The 24,802-nt window shown below is 37.1% G+C and overlaps 2 protein-coding genes across 8 annotated transcripts in view; one reads left to right on the forward strand and one right to left on the reverse strand.

Annotated features, from left to right (window-relative positions):
• LOC123527519 (ABC transporter F family member 4-like) overlaps positions 1-24,802 on the forward strand; it is a 182,739-nt gene that overhangs the window by 31,123 nt on the left and 126,814 nt on the right. The window contains exons 5-6 of the mRNA XM_053522615.1: positions 789-862; positions 4,699-4,780. Coding sequence (XP_053378590.1) covers positions 789-862; positions 4,699-4,780 — 156 coding nt within the window. The remainder of the gene's footprint in view (positions 1-788; positions 863-4,698; positions 4,781-24,802) is intronic.
• Positions 23,127-24,802, reverse strand: part of LOC123527516 (uncharacterized) — a 148,588-nt gene continuing 146,912 nt past the window's right edge. For all 7 annotated transcript variants that reach the window (XM_053523444.1, XM_053523447.1, XM_053523446.1 and 4 more), the window contains one exon: positions 23,127-24,802. This exon is cut by the window's right edge and continues 9,921 nt beyond it. The gene's annotated coding sequence lies outside the window, so the exon portion shown is untranslated.

Consider the following 24,802-nt stretch of genomic DNA (forward strand, 5'->3'; position numbering starts at 1 on the left):
TGGCTGAAGAAATGGGCGTAGGAAAAATCCAGATCCAAAACATTCTGAAACGGAAAGCAGAAGTGTTGGAGGATATTGAAAACAATGTTTCAGGTGATCGTAAACGTGCGAGGAGAGTAACTGTTCACGGGGATGTAAACAATTTGGTATATGAGTGGTTTAAGGATGTGACTGCTAGGAGAATGCCCGTGTCTGGGCCTATCTTGTGCACTCAAGCTCTTTAAGTTCGCAAGTGATCTTGGGGACATTAACTTTAAGGCATCGACGGGATGGCTTGCTTCGTTCGTGAAACGTAATAACATTGTGTGAAATTCAGCTGATTTTATCGAAGTAAAACACACACTTTATTACACTTTAAAGTTCTATTGATGTATGTAAATATTTCATGCATATGTTAATCTTTATTCTGAAACACTTGCATAAAATGAAGAGAATTTCAAACTATTAAATTGATATGAATAACATGTATTTTATCTGCATCCTTACCCAATGTGTCTCTTACATACACCACGTGAAAACTTAAGTCCAATATATTATGCCCAATTTCCGTACTTTGTCCTAAGAGACCGTTGTCTTAAGAGACCACTTTTTGCCTGTCCCTTGGGTGGTCTCTTAACACAAGATTGACTGTATTTGTTTTCCTTAAGTGTAAAATTGGAAATTTTAGTATTGTAATTGACTAAAAAAACATACTGTAAATTTGTCATTGGGATAATGGTGCCGAGTTTTGGCCTCAAATTAGCTTAAATTAAAAACACTGACAAGGTATGTTATAATATCTTTTTCAGTGTGCCAAAGAAATCAGGAGGAAAAAGAAAAGTTGTAGAGCCACCGTCAGACTCAGAGGACAGTTCAGAAGAAGGTGAGCCTCAACTTCTTTAAAGTTTTAACCTGTAAGAAAGTGACCCTACTGGACATGGTTCTATTTCTAGTTAGGATAATATTTATATCTACTTCTCATCACTTTCCGATTTCCCTAAAAACATGAAAAAAAAAAAATTCAGTGGATCAAGATTTCGCTAAATTCTTGAATTTAAAAAAAGTTTCAGTCAGTCGATATTTAATTTTGTTATTTGAATAGTGGGATCTCCGTGACCGAGTGGTTAAGGTCGCTGACTTCAAATCACTTGCCCCTCATCGATGTGGGTTCGAGCCTTTATAATGCCATCTTTGGAGAAGGGGGAGAAAATTGTTTTGCTCATCGACAGTCATTTTGACCGGATGGTCAAGATCATAGTTGACGACTTTGTTTTAGATTATACAGTATAGAAAGATTAGCCAGCCTATAATGGTCAAACTTCATATATTGATTGCCTGTTGTTACTAGATGACGTCTGTTGCCATTAGCTCATCTTAGCACTTGTGTTTGGGGTGAGATGTTGAGATCACTCACCGTTTGATGTCCATACATCCTCACTTCTTCTAATGACATTTTCTCTCTAACTGCTGGTCCGAATTGCACCAAACTTGGTCAGTGGCATCCAGGTATGGTCCTGTTTCATGTTTATTCCTATGTTTTAACCCCTTTCATGGACCACCAGAGCTAAAAAGAAGATAACCTTTAAATGACCTTCTTATGAACCTCTTGACATGCTTGATGGTTTTCCATCAAACTTGATCTGCAGTATCATTATAAGGTTCTTTCTCAAGAATTTTTAATGGGGGTGCTTGACCCATTTCAAGGGCTACTAGAGCTAAAAAAAGAAGAACTTTATATCGACTTCTCATAAAGTTTCTGATGGATCTTCATCAGACTTTGTCTGTGGCAGCATTATAAGGTCCTCTCCCAATTTTATTAATCCCCTGCCATGAGTGGTGGAGGGTTATAGGAATGGTCTCTGTCTGTCCTTCAGTCTTTCCGTTTTTCCATCTTCCGTCCTTCCATCCTTCCGTAACATTTTGTGTCCACTCTGTATCTTCTAAACCCCTTGAAGGATTTTCATGAAACTTTGGTCAAATGATAACCTCACCAAGATAATGTACAGAACCCATGAGTCAGCCATGTTGGTTCAAGGTCAAGGTCACAGTTCTTGTTCAAAGGTTTGAGCCTTCCATTTTGTGTCCGCTCTGTATCTCCCAATCCCCTTGAAGGATTCATATGAATCCTGGGTCAAATGGTCACCTATCCAAGACGATGTGCAGAACTCATGGGTCAGCCCTGCTAGCTCAAGGTCAAGGTCATAACTTTGGGTCAAAGGTTTGAGCTTTCCATTTTGTGTCCACTCTTTATCTCATTACCCCCTTGATGGATTTTCATCAAACTTGAGTCAAATGATCATCTCATCAAAAAACTCATGAGTCAGCCGAGTCAACTCAAGGTCAAGGTCACAACTCAAGGTCAAAGATTTGAGCTCTGTATCTCCTAAATCCCTTAAAGGATTTTCATTAAACTTGGGTCAAATGATCACCTCATCAAGACGAATTTGCAAAATTCATGGGTCAGCCATGTCAGTTCAAGGTCAAGGTCACAGCTAAAGGTCAAAGGTTTACCCTTTCACTGTCCATAACAGTGGTGGGGGATTTAGCTGTCTTTCAGACTGCCTTGTTTAAATGTGGTTGCTTAAACCCTTTATGGGCCACTAAAACTAAAAGATATAAATAACTTTAAACGTCTTCTTCTCATGAATTGTTGGTCGTATATACATATCAAACTTGGTCTATAGCATCAATATAGGTCCTTCCAAATTTGTTCAGATGGGGGCCCTTAGACCATTTTAGGAGCCGCAAGACCTCGAAACAGAAATACCTTTAAACATTCCTCTTCATGAACAGCTTGAAGAATTGTCACCAAACTTGGAATGTAAGATCTTTGTAAGGACCTCTTTCAGACTTGTTAAATGTGGGCATCTTGCACCCTTTTAGGGGTAATTAAAGTAAATGTAGAAATATGTTTAAATAACTTCTCCCAGTGAAATGCTGGATGCAGGTTACCATTTTAAAGAGACCTTCCAAATCTCCCTCTGCCTGCTACAGTTGTCTGTATATAGCTATATATTTTCCTACCAGTTTTAAAGATTTGAGAAAACAATATCTTGTATTTAAACTGTAACAGTTGTCATCTTTCATGCCATGCTCATCATTTTTATGCCTCCACTTTTGGGGGAGGGGGGCATATAGATTTGCCCTTGTCCGTCCGTCCGTCTGTCCTTCCGACAATGTTGTGTCCAAAAGTTTTTGACGTAGAGTCACAAAACTTTACAGGAATGTTGGTCAGTATGTGTAGTTGTGCACCTGGGGTTTTGTGTCTGGATTCATTCAGTCTTGTAGGAGTTATGGCCCCTGACTTAGTAAAAATTGGTCATTTTAATGTTGTGTCGCGCCTACCTCCAAAAGTATTTGACATAGAGACATAAAACTTTACAGGAATGTTGGTCAGCATGTGTAGTTGTGCACCTGGGGTTTTTCGTCCGAATTCATTCAGTTCTGTAGGAGTTATGGCCCCTGACTTAGTAAAAAATTGAGTCACCAAAGTTTACAGGAATGTTGGTCAGCATGTGCAGTTGTGCACCTAGGGTTTCGCGTCTGGATTCATTCAGTCGTGTAGGAGTTACGACCTCTGACTTAGTTAAAAATTGGTCATTTTAATGTAGTAGCTCCAAAAGTATTTGACCTAGAGTCACCAACGTTTAAAGGAATGTTGGTCAGCATTTGCGGTTGTGCACCTGGGGTTTCGTGTCTGGATTCATCGAGTATTGTAGGAGTTATTGCCCCTGACCTAGGAAAAAATTTGTGTCCTTTGTCATGTAGTGGGGGCATCTGTGTCCCATGGACACATTTCTAGTTTTTTCTGCCTCTAGAATTTTCAACACCTGGAGTATGTAATAGTCCTCTTTCAGAGATGCATACTGTCTGGTCTTTTGCTTTGGGTCAGGTCAAAGATCACTCAAAGTCTAACTGACCCGGCAACTGGGAATGGTTTCTGCTCAATAACGGAAGAACACTAGCTTAAAGCCCCAATATTTACTACCCTGGTAGTAAGTTTTGTAGGAGGAGCCTATCAGATAACAACACTAATCTAGGCTGTCAGTGTCTGTCAGCTAAAAGTAGATTGGTTTCAATGATTTACAAGCAAATGTAAACAATGGTCAGTTGGAAAAGGAATATAAACTTGTTTATTTTGATAATGATAATAGATATTATCAATATTTTATGTACCCATATTAGAATCAGTGTTATGAAAAATTCAGTTTGAAAGTTAAGACTAGCATTCTCCGTATTTAAACTTCTTCATGTAAACTGAACAATCAGTCATTCATTTGGCTTTTCAGTCGTTGCTGACGGGCACATTAATTGAGATAATCTAGCAATGAATGCAGAACATAAACTATTCTAGCCTTAGATGTAGAACAATACACACAAATTAGCAAGTGTTTCTGTGATAATGTCTTAAAAATGATAAGATATTTGAAATAATTTATCAGTGTTTTGTCTGTAGTTTTATTTCTCTACATCTTGATTTAAAACTTCTGTAAATAACATAAAAAATATTACTGCAGAAATGATTATGATGTTCTATTCAGTTGAAAAATTCAAAATTACTTTTCAGGCAAAGTTTTTCAATGCTCTCTAGATGTTAATTCCATTGATACACGTGAAGCCTTCTGCTGATCAGGTTTGTTGATAGACATGTGGGAATTGTCCACAGGTCATGATTGAAGTTTTTTTACAAACAGCTGATGTTGATCCTCTGTTTTGCAGATGATTCAAGCAAGCCAGAGGCTGACCAGAGACCAAAGACTCAATCACAAACCAACACAAAACAGAAACCAGTGAAGAAAAAAGAGAACCAGGAAAATTGTTTACGTATTTCTTTATAAATATGAGTTTTGGCATTTTTAATGCGCCAATTTCCAATGAAACCAAAACATAGACAGAATTATTTCTTGACTTCATAAATAAATTTTATGAGAAAATTTGTAGTTTATAACTGCCCAAAGGAATTTGCAAGAATTATGAAAATTGCAGATCCGCCATTTTTTGTTTTCATGTTGCAATTTAACCAGAGAAGATTCCCTGTTTAATAAAAATGTTCATGAGTATTTCTTAAATAAAGAGAAAAATTGAAATGAGCTGCACATGAGAAAACCAACATAGTGGCTTTGCGACCAGCTATGGATCAGACTGCCTGCGCTCCGCAGTTGGTCAGGACCATCTGTTCGCTAAAAAAGTTCTCTCACATTTGCCAGTAGGCTTAAAGTGAATGCATGGATCCTGACCAGACTGCACAGATGCGAGCTTGCTGGATCCATCTGGTCAAAGCATATGTTTTTTCTTATGGCACGGCTCAAATTTAATTGCTATTGTTGAAAAAAATCTATAATGATTAACCTATGTTAATTTAAGCATTCTGTCCAACTGTAGTATACAAGCACTTAGTAATAAACCAAAATTTTCATTGCCAAATAAACTTGAACGTTCGGGCTACCAGACGAATATATTGGGGCTACCAATAAATTTGCAGATTTCTGAAATCCTGGGAGCCATTATCTAAAAAGTGATTTGGAATGTTTAAATAAAACTTCATATAGATTTTCATCACTATAGGGAAATATGGCCAGTCAAGTTTTAGTCAGATTGCCCAAGTAACATCAGAGTTATGGCCCTAAATAGTTTCTAGTGTTAACTACATGTATAAAGGGTACTATAAATATGACAATTACTGCTTCATAACTTGTGACATATTTGACCTAGTGCACACTTAATTTTGTCAGGATCTCTTAAGTAACTTTAGGGTTATTTCCCTTGTTTAAAAATCCACATGTTCATACATAACAAATTAACCAGTTGGTAGAATTTCATTAAACTTCTTAAATTTATATAAATTTATTTTACTTTCAAATCACCAAATAGTGGACTGTGCTGTCTTACTTAATTTTTCAAACCTTCAATGAGTACTTATTAACATGTGAACTTGTAAACTCCCCCCCCACACACACACACGCACACACAACACACACACACACACTTCATTGCCACCCACGTTCCAGATTTCTTACTTGATTGTGGTCTCTTTAGGACATTTAAGATTAAATGTACATGTTAACATCCTTAACTTTTTGCCAAAAACCCATTTCTTGGGGGATACCAATTCATTGACTTTGCTTGTTTTTAGCTGAGCTTTTGTGACCGCTCAATGTCAGTCGTCCGTCGGTCAACATTTTCTGAAAAAATCTTGAAAACCACTGGGCAGAATTACACCAAACTTCACAGGGATGATCCTTGGGTGGTCCCCTTTCAAAATTTTTCAAAGAATTTAATTCCATGCAGAACTCTGGTTGCCACGGCAACCGAAAGGAAAAACTTTAAAAATCTTCTTGTCCAAAACCGCAAGGCGTAGAGCCTTGATATTTAGCATGTGACATCATCTTACTGTTTTCTGTCAAGATTGTTCAGATTGTGCCCCTGGGGTGAAAAGAGGCCCCGCCCCGGGGGTCACAATTTTTACATAGACTTATATAGTAAAAAACTTTAAAAATTTTTTGTCTATAACCACATAACCTAGGCCTTTGATATTTTGTATGTAGCATTGCCTTGTGGTCATCTACCAAAATTGTTCAAATTATGCCCCTGGGATGAAAAGAGGCCCCGCTCCAGAGGCCACAAGTTTTACATAAACTTATATAGTAAAAAACTTTAAAAATCTTCTTGTCTAAAACCACATAACCTAGGCCTTTGATATTTTGTATGTAGCATTGCCTTGTGATCCTCTACCAAAATTATTCAAATTATGCCCCTGGGGTGAAAAGAGGCCCTGCCCCAGGGGGTCTCGTGTTAAATAGATTTATATAGGAAAAAAACCTTTAAAAATCTTCTTGCCTGAAACTGCAAGGCCTAGGCTTTTGATATTAAGTATGTTGCCTTTCCTAGTGTTTCTCTACCAAAATTATTCAAATTATGCCCCTTGGGTGAAAAGAGGCCCCGCCCCAGGGATCACTTGTTATAATTAGCCCGCCTGCTTAGCTCAGTAGGTAGAGCGTTGGTCTATGGATTGCGGGTCGTGAGTTCGATCCTCGGGCGGGGCGTATGTTCTCTGTGACTGTTTGATAAGCGACATTGTGTCTGAAATCATTAGTCCTTCACCTCAGATTCATGTGGGGAAGTTGGCAGTTACTTGCGGAGAACAGGTTTGTACTGGTACAGAATCCAGGAACACTGGTTAGGTTAACTGCCCGCTGTTACATGACTGAAATACTGTTGCAAAACAGTGTTAAACCCAAAAAAACAAACAATTAACACTTGTTATAATTATGAGTTGTCAGAATAAGAAAAAATACTTCAAAAATTATCAGATCATATAACCTAGACTGTTTAATTATAATTACCTGCTGACCCAAGTGATTAGGGATCACTTGACTGTGACCTTGACCTACTGACCTACTTTCTTGTTTTTTAGCTCACCAGAGCACAAAGTGCTCAAGGTGAGCTATTGTGACCGGTCATTGTCTGGCGTCCGTCATGCGTCGTGCGTCAACATTTGCCTTGTGAACACTCGAGAGACCAAATTTTTGACCCAATCTTTATGAAACTTGGTCAGAATGTTTGTCTTGATGATCTCTAGGTCAAGTTTGAAACTGGGTCATGTTGGGTCAAAAACTAGGTCAGTAGGTCAGATCAAAGGAAAAGCTTGTGAACACTCTAGTGACCACAATTTTGACCCAATCTTTATGAAACTTGGTCAGAATGTGTGTCTTGATGATTTCTAAGTCAAGTTTGAAACTGGGTCATGTGGGGTCAAAAACTAGGCCAGTATGTCAGATCAATGGAAAAGCTTGTGAACACTCTAGGGTCTACATTTTTGTCCCAATCTTTATGAAATTTGGTCAGAAGGTTAGTCTTGATTAAATTTAGGTCAGATATGAAACTGGGTCATGTGGGGTCAAAAACTAGGTCAGTAGATCAGATCAAAGGAAAAGCTTGTGAACACTCTAGAGACCACATTTGTGACCTAATCTTTACAAAACTTAGTCAGAATGTTAGTCTTGATGATCTCTAGGTCAGGTTCGAAACTGGGTCATGTGGGGTCAAAAACTAGGCCAGTATGTCAGATCAATGGAAAAGCTTGTGAACACTCTAGGGTCTACATTTTTGTCCCAATCTTTATGAAATTTGGTCAGAAGGTTAGTCTTGATAAACTCTGGGTCAGATATGAAACTGGGTCATGTGGGGTCAAAAACTAGGTCAGTAGGTCAGATCAAAGGAAAAGTTTGTGAACACTAGAGATCACATTTTTGACCCAATCTTTACGAAACTTAGTCAGAATGTTAGTCTTGATGATCTCTAGGTCAAGTTTGAAACTGGGTCATGTGGGGTCAAAAACGGGTCAGTAGGTCAGATCAAAGGAAAAGCTTGTGAACACCCTAGAGACCACATTTGTGACCAAATCTTTGTGAAACTTTGTCAGAACGTTTGTCTTGATGAGCTCTGGGTCAAGTTTGAAACTGGGTCATGTGGGGTCAAAAACTAGGTCAGTACATCAGACCGAAGAAATAGCTTGTGAACACTCTAGAGACCACATTTGTGACCCAATCTTTATGAAACTTGATCAGTATGTTAGTATTGATGATCTCTAGGTCATGTTGGGTCAAAAACTAGGTTAGTAGGTCAGATCGTGGAAAAGCTAGTTAACACTCTAGAGGCCACAGTTGTGACCCAATATTTATGAAACTTAGAAAGATTGACTTGATGATTTCTAGGTCAAGTTTCAGTCTGGGTCATGTGGGGTCAAAAGCTAGGTCAGTAGGCCAGATCAACTCTGGTGAGCGATGTATAGGGCCATCATGGCCCTCTTGTTTAAGATACAGCCTTGAAATTTGGATGACATGTACAGTTTTGCACACCGATCAGTTTGACATTTGAAACATGTAGCTCATATTACTCAGGTGAGCGATTCAGGGTCATCATGGCCATCTTGTTTATACTTGACTGCTAGCTGTATAGAAGCTGGTTAATTCCTTGTCTTTTCATCAGAAATAGTTTGAATAACCATTTAACATTGTCGAAATTGATGAATAAAAAAAGACTGGTTTTATTTCAGTTATACGCATTTCATTTTCCATTCCTGATCGCGATCAAACATTAGTAAATATTTTATTGCCGTTTTAAAATTGTATTATTTCTTGATAGTTTAATGCCCCTTATTGATTTAAAATAGTTATGACGTTATGTGTAATACCAAAAATCTTATTTCAATTAAACATCAAGACGAGGATGGCTTTGCATAACTGCAATGCCCCTATCAGCTGAAGTTTTCTTGGAGTAATTGCGCTTTAACTAGGACTGGGACGATTACTCGGTTAATTGGATCCGATTCGATTACTTTGTAAAACCGGTTTCAGTTTTGCAAAACCGCTAATCGCTCTCAATCAATGGACGTCCTACAATCCCAGTAAAATGTTTATTATTATGCCCCCCTTTGAAAAAGGAGGGGTATATTGTTTTGCAGATGTCGGTCAGTCGGTCGGTCGGAATGTAGACCAATCCGTTTCCGGATGATAACTCAAGAACGCTTGGGCCTAGGATCATGAAAGTTGATAGGGAGGTTGGTCATCACCAGCAGATGACCCCTATTGGTTTTGAGGTCTGTATGTCAAAGGTCAAGGTCACAGTGACCCTGAATAGTAAAACGGTTTTCGGATGATAACTCAAGAACACTTTGGCCGAGGATCATGAAAGCTGATAGGGAGGTTGGTAATGACCAACAGATGACCCCTATTGATTTTGAGGTCAGTATGTTAAAGGTCAAGGTCACAGTGACCCTGAACAGTAAAACGGTTTCCGGATGATAACTCAAGAACGCTTAGGCCTAGGGTCACGAAAGTTGATAGGGAGGTTGGTAATGACCAGCAGATGACCCCTATTGATTTTGAGGTCAGTATGTCAAAGGTCAAGGTCACAGTGACCAGGAACAGTAAAATGGTTTCCAGGCAATAACTCAAGAACGCTTGGGCCTAGTGTCAGGAAAATTGATAGTTAGGTTGGCCATGACCAGCAGATGACCCCTATTGATTTTGAGGTCATTAGGTCAAAGGTAAAGGTTACATTGGCCAGGAACAGTTAAATGGTTTCTGATCTTCTTGTCCAAAACCATAGGGCCTAGGGCTTTGATATTTGGTATGTAGCAAAATCTAGTGGTTCTCTACCAAGATTGTTCAGATTATTTCCCTGGGGTCAAATATGGCCCCACCCCTAGGGTCACATGGTTTATATAGACTTATATAGGAAAAAACTTTGAAAAACCTCTTGTCTAAAACCACAGGGCCTAGGGCTTTGATATTTTGTATATGACATCTAGTGGTCCTCTACTAAGATTATTCAAATTATTCCCCTAGGGTCAAATATGGCTCCGCCCTGGGGGTCACATGGTTTACATATACTTATATAGGGAAAAACTTTGAAAATCTTCTTGTCCAAACCACAAAGACTATGGCTTTGGTAATTTGTAATGTAGCATCATTTAGTGGTTTTCTTCCAAGTTTGTTCAAGTTATCCCTCTCGGGTCAGATATGGCCCCGCCCCAGAGGTCATATGGTTCATATAGACTTATACAGGGAAAAACTTAGAATCTTCATGTCCATAACTTACATCATTCAAATTTGGACCACATGTATAGTTTTGAGTGGCAAGATGAACCTTGACATGAGTTGACCTTGATCTTGACCTAGTGACCTACTTTCACATTTCTGAAGGTACAGGCTTCAAATTTGGACCACTTGCATAGTTTTGTGTTCCGAAATGGAATTTGACCTTGATTTTGACCTAGTGACCTACTTTCACAATTCTCAAGCTACAGCCTCCAAATTTGAAGCACATGCATAGCTCTGTCTACCGAAATGAACTTTACCTTGAAATTGATCTAGTGACCTGCTTTCACATTTCTCAAGCCACCGCTTTCAATTTTGGACCACATGCACATTGTTTTATACCTAAATGAAATTTGACCTTGATGTTGACCTTGAGCTAGTCTTGAAATTTGGAACATTCAAAAATGGCTCAGTGGATGGCTCCAAGATCAATCTGTAATCTCTTGTTAGGTTAATAGGTTAAAGGTCAAGGTCAGATTAAACCAGAATGGTAGAACTTTTTTTACAGTGAGCATATAATTTCTGTTCCTTGTGCAATTACTGAATGCATCAAGGGGGGCATTTCGTGTTCGACGAGCTCTTGTTTCATATTACATCCTTGACAGCAACACAGACCTGCAGTAGCCTACATTTCTGCTAAACTTACATCAACAGAATCAGTAGTGACTTTCCCTGATTTGCCTGTAGTTGATTTATTTAAAACAAAAATACACCAAAATATGACTTATTATCACACTGCTTCCAAACGATAAATGTTCATGAGTTCCTAATAAAGTCAGCTGCCGGAGGTACCTCGATATGGTCTTCAGGAAGGAAAAAAGCTTTTTCAATACGGTGGTCGATTAACCGGTTTGATTCGATTTCATACAAACGATTAACCGGTTTCAAAATTTTGAAATTGTCCCAGCCCTATCTTTAACAGTTGTAGTCCTCAAACTTTCCCACATGAAGGTATTGATCAGGGTAGACATCTGTTCTTCTTCCTGTGAATTGACCTGCTAGTTTTCAATACATAACATAGGGGGAAAAAAAATAGTGTTTAGAAATGTATGAAATAAAAATGAATGTAGAGCTACTTTCTCGCAGGAAATGATGCGCCAGCTGTAGGAAGTAGGAAGCGGCGGCGAAAAGGTGGTGCAGCAGCTTCATCAACTGCATCAACCAGTGACAACCTTGAACCAGGCGTTGAGTGGTATGAGGATGATACATGTGATTCTGCTGACTGTAAACGACCGAAAAAGAAAAGAACACCATGGGTACGAAATTCTTACCATATAACCTGAAAAGTTAAAGTCAAAAGTCATGTTGCTTTATTTAGAACTTCATATTACCTATAAAAACTTATGAAAGCATAGAATGCAAGCAGGTAAAATAATAGCAAACAGTTTGATTGTGAGTGGAACATCCTTCACGTCCCCTAGCAGCAGCTGAAGTGGAATTCTTTAAAGAGATACTGAAATTCTCAGAAAATATACTACACTGAATCAAAGTATTGGGAGACTTTACAGTCACCAATTCTCATAAAACATATATCATCTTGCCTAAGATCTTTGCATATTGCTGCTATAATGTCATAATTGATTATGTCTCCTACCACACAGTGGTGTGGGAAACATATTAATTTATTCCTTTGTGTGTGTGTCTGTCAGTTTGTCTTTCACAAATCTATTCTGCGCTCTAAGTCAAAGATTTCTCATCCGATCTTCTCCTATTTGAACAAAATGTATTTGACCATAAGTCCTGAACCAAGTTCAATAAAGCCAAATTGGCCCAGGCGCCTCGGAATTACGGCCCTTGAGATACCGAAAACTGGCCTTTTTACTCTTGTCTGCCCTCTAAGCCGAACATTTCTCATTCAATCTTCACCAAATATGTTTGACCATAAGTCCCAGGCACTTCGGAATTATGGCCCTTGAATTATCGAAAATCAGCCTTTTAACTCTTGTCCGCTAACCCAAAATCAGCCTTTTTACTCTTCAAATGTATATTTTATAGTGAGTAAACAGTATATAAAGACTGACTAACTATTTAGATGACCATCCAGGTCTTTTGCAGTATTTCATAATTAGAAATTTCTACTAAATAAAATGTTGGAATCAGGTATTCCAACCAAACTTTTTTCTGGGTTAGCTTGCACATTGCAAAGTAACAATTCATTTAGTCACATTCTGACCAGCTTGGGCTAAAGTATAAATCATTGTTGCGAAAAAAATAGAAAAAAGTTTTCACTTAATTGCACCAGTTAACCCGCCCGCTTAGCTCAATAGGGAGAGCGTTGGTCTATGGATCACGGGGTCACGAGTTCGATCTCTGTGCGGGGGCGTATGTTCTCCGTGATGATTTGATAAAAGACATTGTGTCTGACATTATTCGTCCTCAACCTCTGGTAATTCATGTGGGGAAGTTGGCAGCTACTTGCGGAGAACAGGTTTGTACTGTTATAGAATCCAGGAACACTTATTAGGTTAACTGCCCGCCGTTACATGACTGAAATACTGTTGAAAATGGCGTTAAACCCAAAACAAGCAAACAAAAATAAGAATGAAACATACAGACCAAACTATAGATAGCTGACATAGAGTCATCGTTGATTTATGTTTACTTGGGTCAAGGTCAGAGTGATTTTTACTGAAATGAGAAAATCTGTGTGTTTTGTTTACAACAGGTAAAGTTTGTCTGCAAATTACCTTTGTTAGAAATGACATCATTATTGTTACCAAAATGACATACATCTTGATCAATCTGTTTTGCATTTATTTGGCAAAAAAAAACTTTGCAGGGAATACTAAGTCATTGACTTTGCTTGTTATAATTACAGGTACAGTGTGATGATTGTGATGGCTGGTATCACACAGTTTGTGTTGGAGCAAACTACAATAAGCTTAAAGACAGTGATGAACACTTTAATTGTGGATGTGAATAACGAGCAACTACGATCAGTGTTTCGAGGACAGGGAATGAGAAATACAGAAGAACATGTCCGACCGATTTTTACAGGAAAGTGCTATATCGAAAAGAATCCAGATTGTTTATGCTGTTAGCGAATATGGCTGATGTGGAAGGTGTTTTGAACGAAGATAAAAGTCTTTATGTGAATGTTCTAACAGGAACAGATGATGACACTTTGTTGTCATGTATACTGCAGATATGTTGAAAAGAAACAACATGCGTAAGAAAGAAATTGAAATTTCAATAAGTGTTTGTTAATAAGGAAAATGAGGGTGGAAAAGTGTGATTGTTCATCTTTCATTAAATATTTGTGGATTTGTTGTTTAACATTTTTGTATTGCCTGGTGGGAATGTCTCATTTTATCTTCTATAATTAGCTTGTTTTTTGTGTTATATTTGAATAGTCCATTTTTGCCATAAAGTTAAGAGATTATATAGTTTGCAACTTCATACTTGTTCGAGTACATGTACATGTAAGATCTCGTTCTTTATTTATAAAAAAAAATGTCTTTTTTGAAATTTACAACATTTCAAGCTGTTCAAAATGTCTTTGTTAGAAAAAATTGGAAGTTATATAGTGAATGTAGAAACTGTTAAAACATTCAAAAATGCCATATATGACATAAATTCTGCCGGTGAAATTTGTTGAAATCCAGCAAATTATTTGTATGTCTGACATAGCGAGGTTAAATTTTGATTTGTAATATACAGCTTCATATAGTTTATTTTGTAAATATTCATTCGTTATAAATTTTCAGTCATTTCTTGTCTCGCCAACTTATAGCAGAAGCAAGACTAAGCGATCCTTAGAGTGGCGGCGATGGCATCAACAATTGGGAATAACACAAAAGTTGTTACATGTATTTTGTTTAAACCTTGTTGGATCATTTAGAAACTAATATAAAACCCCGTGGTGAGTCCTGGCCCCCTGGTAACCTTGAAGATACTGTTATTTTTATGTTACAGAAAATGGGCATATTAAAATAGCACTGTCCATTCATGCACGGGTGGTAAACGCGCAATCCAATTCCCACTGGGAATACGCTAAAAATGGGTTGCGCGACTTCCGGTGCTGGTGTTGCGCATCAATACATACAAAATCAAGGTAGGTGGGTTTTTGTTTTTGTAAATAATTACACATTTACGAGTGCTTTCGAAAAAAAGCAAAATGCTATTCGACACAAAAATGAATAAGGATCATATGTGTGAAATACCAACTTATTAATTTAAGAATCAGCTCTGTTATCACGAAAACTCTAATGGCTCGAGCTGTCAAAAAAGCATGGAAACATGAAAAATGCAAATTTTCTAACTCTTGTGCCTTCTTTCTGGAAATGTGACGCTTCGAATAATCAAACACGTGTAAAACAGTCATGAATATTACATACACTTGAATGAAATGTTGCTTTTGGGGAAAGACTGGCAAAAAAATAACCGGGAATGGGATTGCGCCCCGGGAATGGAGTTGCGCGTAAACATTATACACATTATGATGTATATGAGCAACTCCATTCCCGGTGCGCAACCCCATTCCCGATGATTATTTTGTCAATTATGTCCCCGTAAGCAGGATTTGAAACAAATAATTTGGATATTCGTTACTTTATAACAGTTGAGTTATCATAAAAAGCATCAATGTCCTCAGATTAGGCATATGAGGTCAGAAACTGCCATTTTTGTTGATTTCATACTTTTTTCACGTTTCGTGTCGCCAGAGTTTTTGTGATAATAGAGCCGAATCATAAATTACAAACCAGATATTTTACACATATGATGTATTATCATATCTGTGTCGAATAGCATTTTGCTTTTTTCGAGAAAATTTATTCTTGTCTCATACTAAGCAAAATCATAACTTCACATACCTCAATTTCGTCTTTTTTACGCGCAACACCAGCACCGGACGTTGCGCAACCCATTTTAAGCGTATTCCCGGCGGGAATTGGATTGCGCGTTTACCACCCGTGTCATGTGTGCATACGTCTGTGTAAATTCTTTTCCGGGCTGTAACTCTGCCATCCGTAAAGGGATTTTGAAATACCTTGGCATAAATATGCACCATTGAGACAATGTGTCTTGCAGAAGACCAATACCCATAGCTTTAAGGTCAGGGTTACACTTAGAAGTCAAAAGTTAACAGTGTCTGTTCTTGTCCTGTTCGGGGCCTCCATGGCCGAGTGGTAACAAAATAAATGAATAAATTATTGTCCTGTTCATAACTCTGCCATTCATCAAAAGATCTTAAAATTACTTTGCATAGATGTTCCCCAGAATAATAGGTCATGTCATGCGCAAGATCCAGACCTATAGCTCTTAAGGTGAAGGTCACAGAGGTTAAAAGTTAACATGGTCTGTTTCTTGTCCGGTCCATAACTCTGCAATTGATGAAGGGATTTTAAAATTACTTGGCATAAACATTCACTATGATAAGATGAAGTGTCATGCGCAAGACCCAGATCCCTAGCTCCAAGGTCAAGGTTATACTTAGAAGTCAGAGGTTAAAATAGTCGGTTTCTTGTCCAGTCCATAACTGTGCCATTTATCAAGGGATTTCAAAACTACTTGACACAAATATTAACCATATTGAGGTGTTTCACTGTTACGACCCATGTCTCTCAGTTCAACATCAACTGTTTGTACCTAAACTATTCTGTCATATTTTGCACAGATAACTGTAGCTTTCCTGGGCATGCTTTGGGGGCATATTTATTACAAATAGTTACAGCTCTTGTTTTAGACTTTTTATGCCTTTAAAAAATGGCAAACAGGCAGAAGGCGGAATGTTGCACTGACCACAATTGAAACTGTTTAAATAAAAAAATGTAAAAGGTTTGGGCTTGTAGCCTTCCCATTCTCTATGCTAATAGCCTATGATCAGCAGGAGACTCGTTAGGGGTGGTAAGTCACTTAATGCTGTAGATGTTTCCAATTCATAACTTGAGAACCACTAGGCCAAGAATGTTGAAACTTTGTGGGATGATTGAACATGTCAAGTAGATGATTTCTGTTGCAGCCAACCATCAGTGTTTCCTTTACTTTTGTTCCTGTCCGTTTCTGACTTCCTGCATTTATGACTATGCATTAGGGAAGACATGCACTCTTCTACAAAAGCATCTTCCTTTGACTTTATTTCGGGTTTTCCGGAGCTAACAAAACTTCAAAAGACATTTTCTCACAAATTTTGGATGTCTGTTCACAAAACAAGATCAGAAGCAAAGCTTTAGGCATTGGTTGGGTGAATGGCTTTGGAACCTTGCAGCCAAATTCATTGCATATTCTTATTTATATGGGAAGTCTTCAGGGGTACTGATATCTACCTCCAGAATTTGATTATAGAGATACGAAAACTTTCTAGTTGTTGTCTGTGGATAAGGACCTCATTTTTTTTCAAGATACTGAAAATTAATATGAAGTAAGATTTAATCAGTTTTCACCAGAAACTGGAATCTTTAGTGATTCACAGATACCAGGGTTGATACGATTGTTTACATTTTGTTTCGAAACATAAATATCCAAGGAACAACAAATAAGTATGCTTTCTCATTTAATATATAGCAGTATAGGCTGTTGGTAAAGGATTAACATGGAAATCAAAGATTTTAATGAATTATATTTGAATCTTGACAAAGGCCCAAATGGTTTGAACAAATGAAATGTTTCCAATATGAAAAGGTACATAATTATGCACTCATTGTCATTTAACAATAAATTGATCGACAAGGAACATTTTATGTTGTGTTTATTAATCGACACAAGCGGAAGGAATCCTTTTTGAAATTTTCTATTTATCTTATAATAAGCACGGAATGTGTGAAATTTAAACCCCTCAATATTAGTGATTGTCACAAGAAAGTATAAACCATTCTGTCTGATCTATTTGATCCAGTTCGATTCTTCAAGATTTATTTGGTGTTAAATTCCTCGGTTATTTAGGTTTAGAAAGAAACAATCCGGTGAATGGTAATGTCTGCTAAAACATATTCAAGTTATAGGTGAATACCGATTAATCTTACCGGTACTTGATATTTCTTTTGCAACACCATTACAAATGTAAAGGACTCTTAATATCTGAAAAAAAGGCGGCCACCCCTTACAGGCTTGTCTGGAGGAATGGATCCGTACCCCTAGAAACTTCCATTTTTTATAATCTGCCTGTTTCTGTCAGTATTTTGTTACTTTAATAGTTTTAAAGCTAAACTTGTATGTGATTTTATCATGATCAAATCACAAATGTTCAGGGATTGTTAGATATTAATTAGAACTTTTATTTATTGTACCAAAAATACTAACTGTATGAATTCGATTTTAAGTCGGGGTTTTATTAGCTAACTGGAGCCAAAGGCTCGGGGTGAGCTGTAATGGTATGGATGGGTAGTCTGGCATTCGTTGTCAACAACTTCTCATAAACCAATTTTCAAATAACTTCTTCCCATAAGCTAACTTTTTGATCTACATCAAACTTGGAAAGTTTGGAGTGATTTCTCTCAAATATATTTGATTTATTTGCTAGGATAAAACGTTGTGGTGCCTTATGTGAGCATTTAGTGTTTGGATTGTCAGTCTGGCCATCATTTAATCTGTCCCACACATTTTTTGTACTTAACTCTTACAGTTTCCAGGGCCTCCGTGGCTGAGTGGTTAGGGTCACTTGTCCCTCACTTACGTAGGTTCGAACATTACTTGGGGCATTGAATTGTTCATGTGAGGAAGCCATCCAACTGGCTTTTGGAAGTTTGGTGGTGCTTCCCAGGCACCATCCGTGATGAAATAATGCACGAAGGGACACCTTGGGTCTTCCTCAATCATCAAAGCTGGAAAGTCGCCTTATGACCTATAATTATGTCGGTGTGACCTTAAACCAACAAATCGTATAGTTTCCACCCAATCTTTATGAAGTGGACATGGTGCTCATTTTGGGGAAATTTTGTCTGAATATTGATTAGACGTCTGCTGTTTTGAAGGCATAAGGTATAGATCAAGATCACGCTGTTAGTAATAAAAGTGTTGCCTTAGTATTTGGAGAGAGATTTGACCTTTGATAAACAAGCTTAGCAGGAATAGTGCCAGTGGATATTAGATATAGAGGATACATGTTTGTTTTGAGTGCAAGACTGAGATATCTCTCACTAGTGAACACCAGATGCAATATTTTCAGGAGAGGCGTAGCCACAAGTGAAAATGTAAGATAATATGGTGTTCGGGGGTGAAAGATATTTAGATTGCACATGTAAAACAGACAAACTTTCTTTTTTTATCACTTTTACCCATTTTAAAGTTTATTATTTAGTGAAAAATGTATTTGACATTTTTACTGAGAAAGTGCCAGATATATAATCTGAAAAGTAGATCCCTCGGAAGCACTGAGAACAAGGCAAACAGTGAAAATTGCAGACCTGGTTTGATTGAGTCTGTTCATGTTACACTGATATTTCGATATAATTTACCAGAAAATAAATCATCATACCATTGACCTGCCTCGAGTTCTTTAGGTAAGGTGGGTGACTTAGGGCCATCACAACCCTCTTGTTGATAAGTTATAGCTGTTAGAAGTTTAGAACTGTTTCATGAGTGGAAGTTGTTAATTATAAGTGAATGATTTTTGATGAGTCTAAGTTGTCATGATAAAATTTATGAAACTTGGTAAATAAATGTGGGATTTTCTGTGTATTTGTATCTTGGTTATTATTATCCAGTCATTTCTACTTTATTCATGTCAATTATTTTCACCTGCCATGTCAAATCTTTAGTTTTTCATGATTTGTGAAAATTATTTTACAAGCAATCTTTTCGCAAGTATTTTGTTGTAACAAATTTCTGTAACAATAGCTAGTAACAGTAGTTGTACTAGAAATTGTTTTGCTAAGTTCACTGATGTGACATAAGGATTTTTTATTCTTTAAATATAGTGTTGGGAAACTTAAAGGTTAAAGGCTTAAGTCTTCCATTTTATGTACCCTCTGTATCTTGTAAACCCTTTAATGGAATTTCATGAAATTTGAATCAAAGGATCACCTCTTCAAGAATATGTGCAGAATTTATGTTAGCCATGTAGACTCAAGGTGAAGGTCACAACTCAAGGTCAAAGGTTTGAGCCTTTCATTTTGTGTCCGCTCTGTATCTCCTATACCCCTTGAGGGATTTTCATAAAACTTGGCTCAAATGATCACCTCATCAAGATAATGTCTTAATGTCTCAGAAACTGTCTTAAAATTAAAAAAAAATGTTACCCGTTATGTCGCGTAGACAAAGCACTGGTTATTCAGTTTCTTAAAAACAATACAATGGTGATATATATCACTTGAATATCATATTTTATAAACACTTGTAGTAAAACACGTACTGGTAATGCACAACTGTTTATGGTGATATGTATTTGTCACTTTGCAAACATTATTCGGAAGCTATGACTTACAATACATTAGGTAAACAACCAGTTGATTGTTCAGTTGGAAATGCATCGCATAAATACTAAAGTCACAGTTGTAACAGAATCTATCCCCAAGCCATGTTGGATATCTGTTATGTAGAAGTATGAATGGTGAAATACATATCAATTTGCAAACCCGATTTGGAAACTGACTGACAATACATTAAGTAAACATCCATGATGACCCATCATTTCCGAACGTTAACTTTAGAACATGTGGGCCTAGGATCCTGTTACCTAATAGAGATGTTGATCATGACCAGCAGATACCCCCTGCTGAATCCGAGGTTTGACTTTGACATTGGCTTACTTCTGTGACGAGGCCGTATTGTGGGAGTATAATTTGTCACTCCTGTGACAGCTGTAGTTCTTGAGCCCGCTTGTGGTGAGCTCGACAAAGTCGCCACTTTTGGTGGTTAGGTGTATGTGCGAGCGTGCAGGCGTCCGTCCGTCTGATTTTGTCTGGACCATTATTATATCATGCATTGACCAGTCTTGGTTATATTTTGCATGAGTGTTAACCTGAATAAGAAGTGTCATGCACAAACCCAATGCTACTATCCCAAAGGTCAAGGTCACAGTCAGATGTCAAAGGTCAAATTTAAGTACATGTATGTCCAGTGCATTTCTTCTTGATGCATGGTGGAATTTTGATGTAACTTTGCATGAATGTTCACCATAATATTATTATAAAACTGAGTGAGAAAAATCAATACAATCTGAAGTACAACATACATGTTACATCTAGTTTTGAGGTGAATTATGACCTGTCTTTACTAGTAAAGATTTTTGTTTGGACTTGGAGTGACATATGCAACCCATAGTCCTTAAGACAGCTGGCGGACTCGACTTGTTGCTCGTGAGCATCTTGGTATTGATTTTACGCGGAAAACAGTATTATGATTTACGTCGGTGCCTGTAGTACCAAATGTCTATAGGCTTAATTAGCTCACCTGAGCCAAAGGCTCATGGTGAGCTATTGTGACCGCTCAGTAGTGTGTCGTGTGTCCGTCAACATTTTCTAAAAAATCTTCTTGAAAACCACTTGGCAGAATTACACCAAACTTCACAGGAATGATCCCTGGGTGGCCCCCTTTCAAAATTTTTCAAAGAATTGAATTCCATTCAGAACTCCATGACAACCGAAAGGAAAAACTTTAAAAATCTTCTTCTCAAAAACCAGAAGCCCTAGAGCTTAGATATTTGACATGTAGCATTGCCTAGTGGACCTCTACTAAAATTTTTCAAATCATGACCCCCGGGGTCAAAATTGACCCAGCCCCAGGGGTCACTTTATTTTACATAGGAAAACCTTCAAAAAATTTCTAAAAATAAACCAGAAGGCCTAGAGCTAAGATCCTCTACAAAATTTGTTCAAATCATGACTTCCTGGGTCAAAATTGACCCTGCCCCAGGGGTCACTTTATTTTACGTAGGAAAATCTTCAAAAATTTTCTTAAAAAAACCAGAAGGCCTAGATCTTAGATATTTGACATGTAGCATTGCCTAGTAGACTTCTACAAAATTTGTTCAAATCATGACCCCTGGGTTTAAGTTGACCCCGCCCCATGGGGTTACTTGATTGTACATAGAAAAATGTTCAAAATTTCTAAAAATAATCCAAAAAGCTTAGAGCTTATATATTTGACATGTAGCATCGCCCAGTGGACCTCTACAAACTTTGTTCAAATCTTGACCCAGTCCCAGGGGTTACTTGATTGTACATAGGGAAATCTTCATAAATTTGCTAAAAATAAACCAGAAGGCTTAGATCTTAGATATTTGATATGTAACATTGCCTAGTAGACTTCTACAAACTTTGTTCAAATCATAACCCCCAGGGTAAAATTGGACCCGCCCCAGGGGTAAATTGATTGTACATCGGAATATTTTCCAAAAAATTTCTAAAAATCATCAGTTTGACATTTGAAACATGTAGCTCATATTACTCAGGTGAGCGATCCAGGGTCATCATGACCCGCTTGTTAAAATGATGGTATCAAACCTTTGAACTTGTTTCATTGCATGTTTGTAGGAATATAAATTGATATTGCCGTACTTTCAGCAGCAGAATCAAACAAGCTCACTGTATATTGTTCTGTGGCAATACCATTGGGTACTCGATGTATTGTGATAAGATTGGGCCGAAGCAGACACAAGCCAAAATCAAGTGACAGGGTATGAATGTAAAACGGAAAATGACAACTAATTATTAGAAAATGCCAATAAAAATGACAACAGAGTGCCAGAAAATGCTTACCAAACAACAGATATCATTATATTTAAGGACTAATTTAATACTTTACTCCATGTCGTATGTATGGTTTCAGACGAATGGACAGACAGGCCAGACAGACAACTTCAAAAACTATATCCCTCTGACTTCGACAGTGGATAGAAATTCTGCATTCATTAGGTTCAGAGGGATAATACTATATGTGAGCAAAGGTCAGGTGCTAAATAGTAATTAAAGTTTGGTGATTGGGAGCTTAAATACTCGAGTATTTAATTATAAGCATTTACAGTTTCGGATGGTGGACAGGCGCACGAACAGTCTGATAAAGCCAAATCTATATCTATAGGATAAGTAAAGGACGTGCATATTCTTCATATACATTTGTATCTATCTGCCAATGACCCATATTCCATAACATAATATCTTGCAATACTGCAGTTATGGCAGAATCCACCATTTGTGACTGATTGACAAACACACAGACGGATGGAAAAAAAAGAAAGTAAATGAATGTACATTTTTCTTTGATGTACAAAGTGTCGTGAAAACTTTTAAGGTCTCTTGTACGTTGTTGCCGGATCAACCTTGCTGCCATACTTTCGTTATTATAAGGACCATATTTGTTGTAATAGCCACAAAAGATGTGCATATTTTCCATACTTCTACTTGTATTTCGTATACGCTGCATAAAAACTTTTACTTTTTCAACTGTCGTAGGATTCCACTTTGTGCGACTTGACAGACGGTGACATACGGTACTGGGACTCCAACATCTTTCAAGGAAATTGCAGCTTCTTGAAGACTAGCCCTCTAGCATTTTGTGAATGAATATTGTCTACACTTGACATGTACCCACACAAAAACAGAGCAACCAACGGCGCTATGATTTTATGGCAAAGCAATGGGAAGTGTTCAGTAATAACTCGAGTCAAAACTCAATAACACATTTTAATTATCTTCACATTTTAATTATCTTCATATTTTATGCATTTTAAATTAAGTATTCACATAATTTTGCCTTTTATTTTGCAAAATATATGTCATACATAGTTCTTTTATATAGTCAAGCATAATAGTTGTCATAAAAATAAAATATATACAAGCATTTGACAACCATAGAGTCTGAATACGTAATTTGAGCAAACAATAAAATGTATTTCATAAACTACTGTTTTACAAATAAAGTTATCACATAAAAGCATGTCTTTTCCAACAAGTAAAACCGATATTGCACAGTTGGCATAGGTCATATTAATGAGGAGAAACACTGAAATATCAACAAAAGTTCATCATAAATTGAATATATACATAACGATAATAATGACCTTTAATGAATATAATTATGTATGATATAAACAACCAGTGAATGAAGTATTGCCATGCAATACAAATTCACCTATTAGGATGGCTACAGTTATCTCAACTGCAGTATAACCTAATGTTTTGACATGTGTCCATGATGTACATGTATATACAACTTTATGGTATATGTACACTATATCATAAAGAAGAGGGTCATTAACCCTAAATCACTCACCTGTGTACAAGGCTTTAAGTACAGAGTTAGGTTTTTTAAGTTAGCCTATATTATATACATGTCAAACACATTTTTGAACAAAGGGCAGTAATTTGAACAATTACGGTAGAAATTACAAATCAGATATCACATGCCAAATATCAAGGTTCTAACTATAATTGATTTTCAAAGTTTCTTATATAAAAGCATATAGAAAGTACATGTCAGACACAGGGGCGTGGCCATTTTTATTTACGTTAGGGCAATAATTTGGACTAGTATGGTTGACAGTCAAACCCATACATCACATGCCAAATATCAAAGCTCTCCAGAACAGGATATTTAAAGTCCGATAGCTGAAAATCTATTTATAACTTAAAAGACAGGTATGTGCAATGAACCGAAACCATTTGAATAACTTTGAAAGAGGGCTACCCAAGTATCATTTGTGTGAAGTTTCATCTAAATTCATGTTGTTTAAAGAAATTAATGATGAAAAGTGACCTTGCCCTCTGGCGGCCATGTTTTTTGACGAATCTATAGAAGGAGGTCAAACAAGAACCATATGTGTAAAATTAATTCAAAATCTGGCTAACACTTTCACACAAGAATATTTTTAAAGTTTCCATTTTATACAACAGGGAAAAGTGACCATGTCCTCTGGCAGCAATAATTTATGAAAATTCAAAATAATCTGAACAATCTTGGTAATGGGTCACACAAGGACCATTTGTGTAAAATTATTCTAAAATTCAGCCAGCAGTTTCACACAAGAAGGTTTTTATTAAAATTTCCACTATATATTGTGCTATTTTTTTAACCTGTCAAATATGCATACATTACACGCTCTGTGCATTCGATATTATAATATTCGGCCCAACTTCGGTGCTATCCGTATGTTTTACGGGAAAAAAATTTGGTAAACTGTCTAAATATCATTATTAGTATTGTAAGTGAAACACACTCTCATCAATCGTATCTGTGGCTCAGTGGTTACAGCATTTGGCTCGAATGCGGGAAATCGCTGGTTCGAGCCCATCAGCGAGCACATTTTTTATTTCTCATTTTCAATTATTTATATGATTTATATGACT

Source organism: Mercenaria mercenaria, chromosome 14 (assembly GCF_021730395.1).
Source record: "Mercenaria mercenaria strain notata chromosome 14, MADL_Memer_1, whole genome shotgun sequence".
NCBI lineage: Eukaryota > Metazoa > Mollusca > Bivalvia > Venerida > Veneridae > Mercenaria > Mercenaria mercenaria.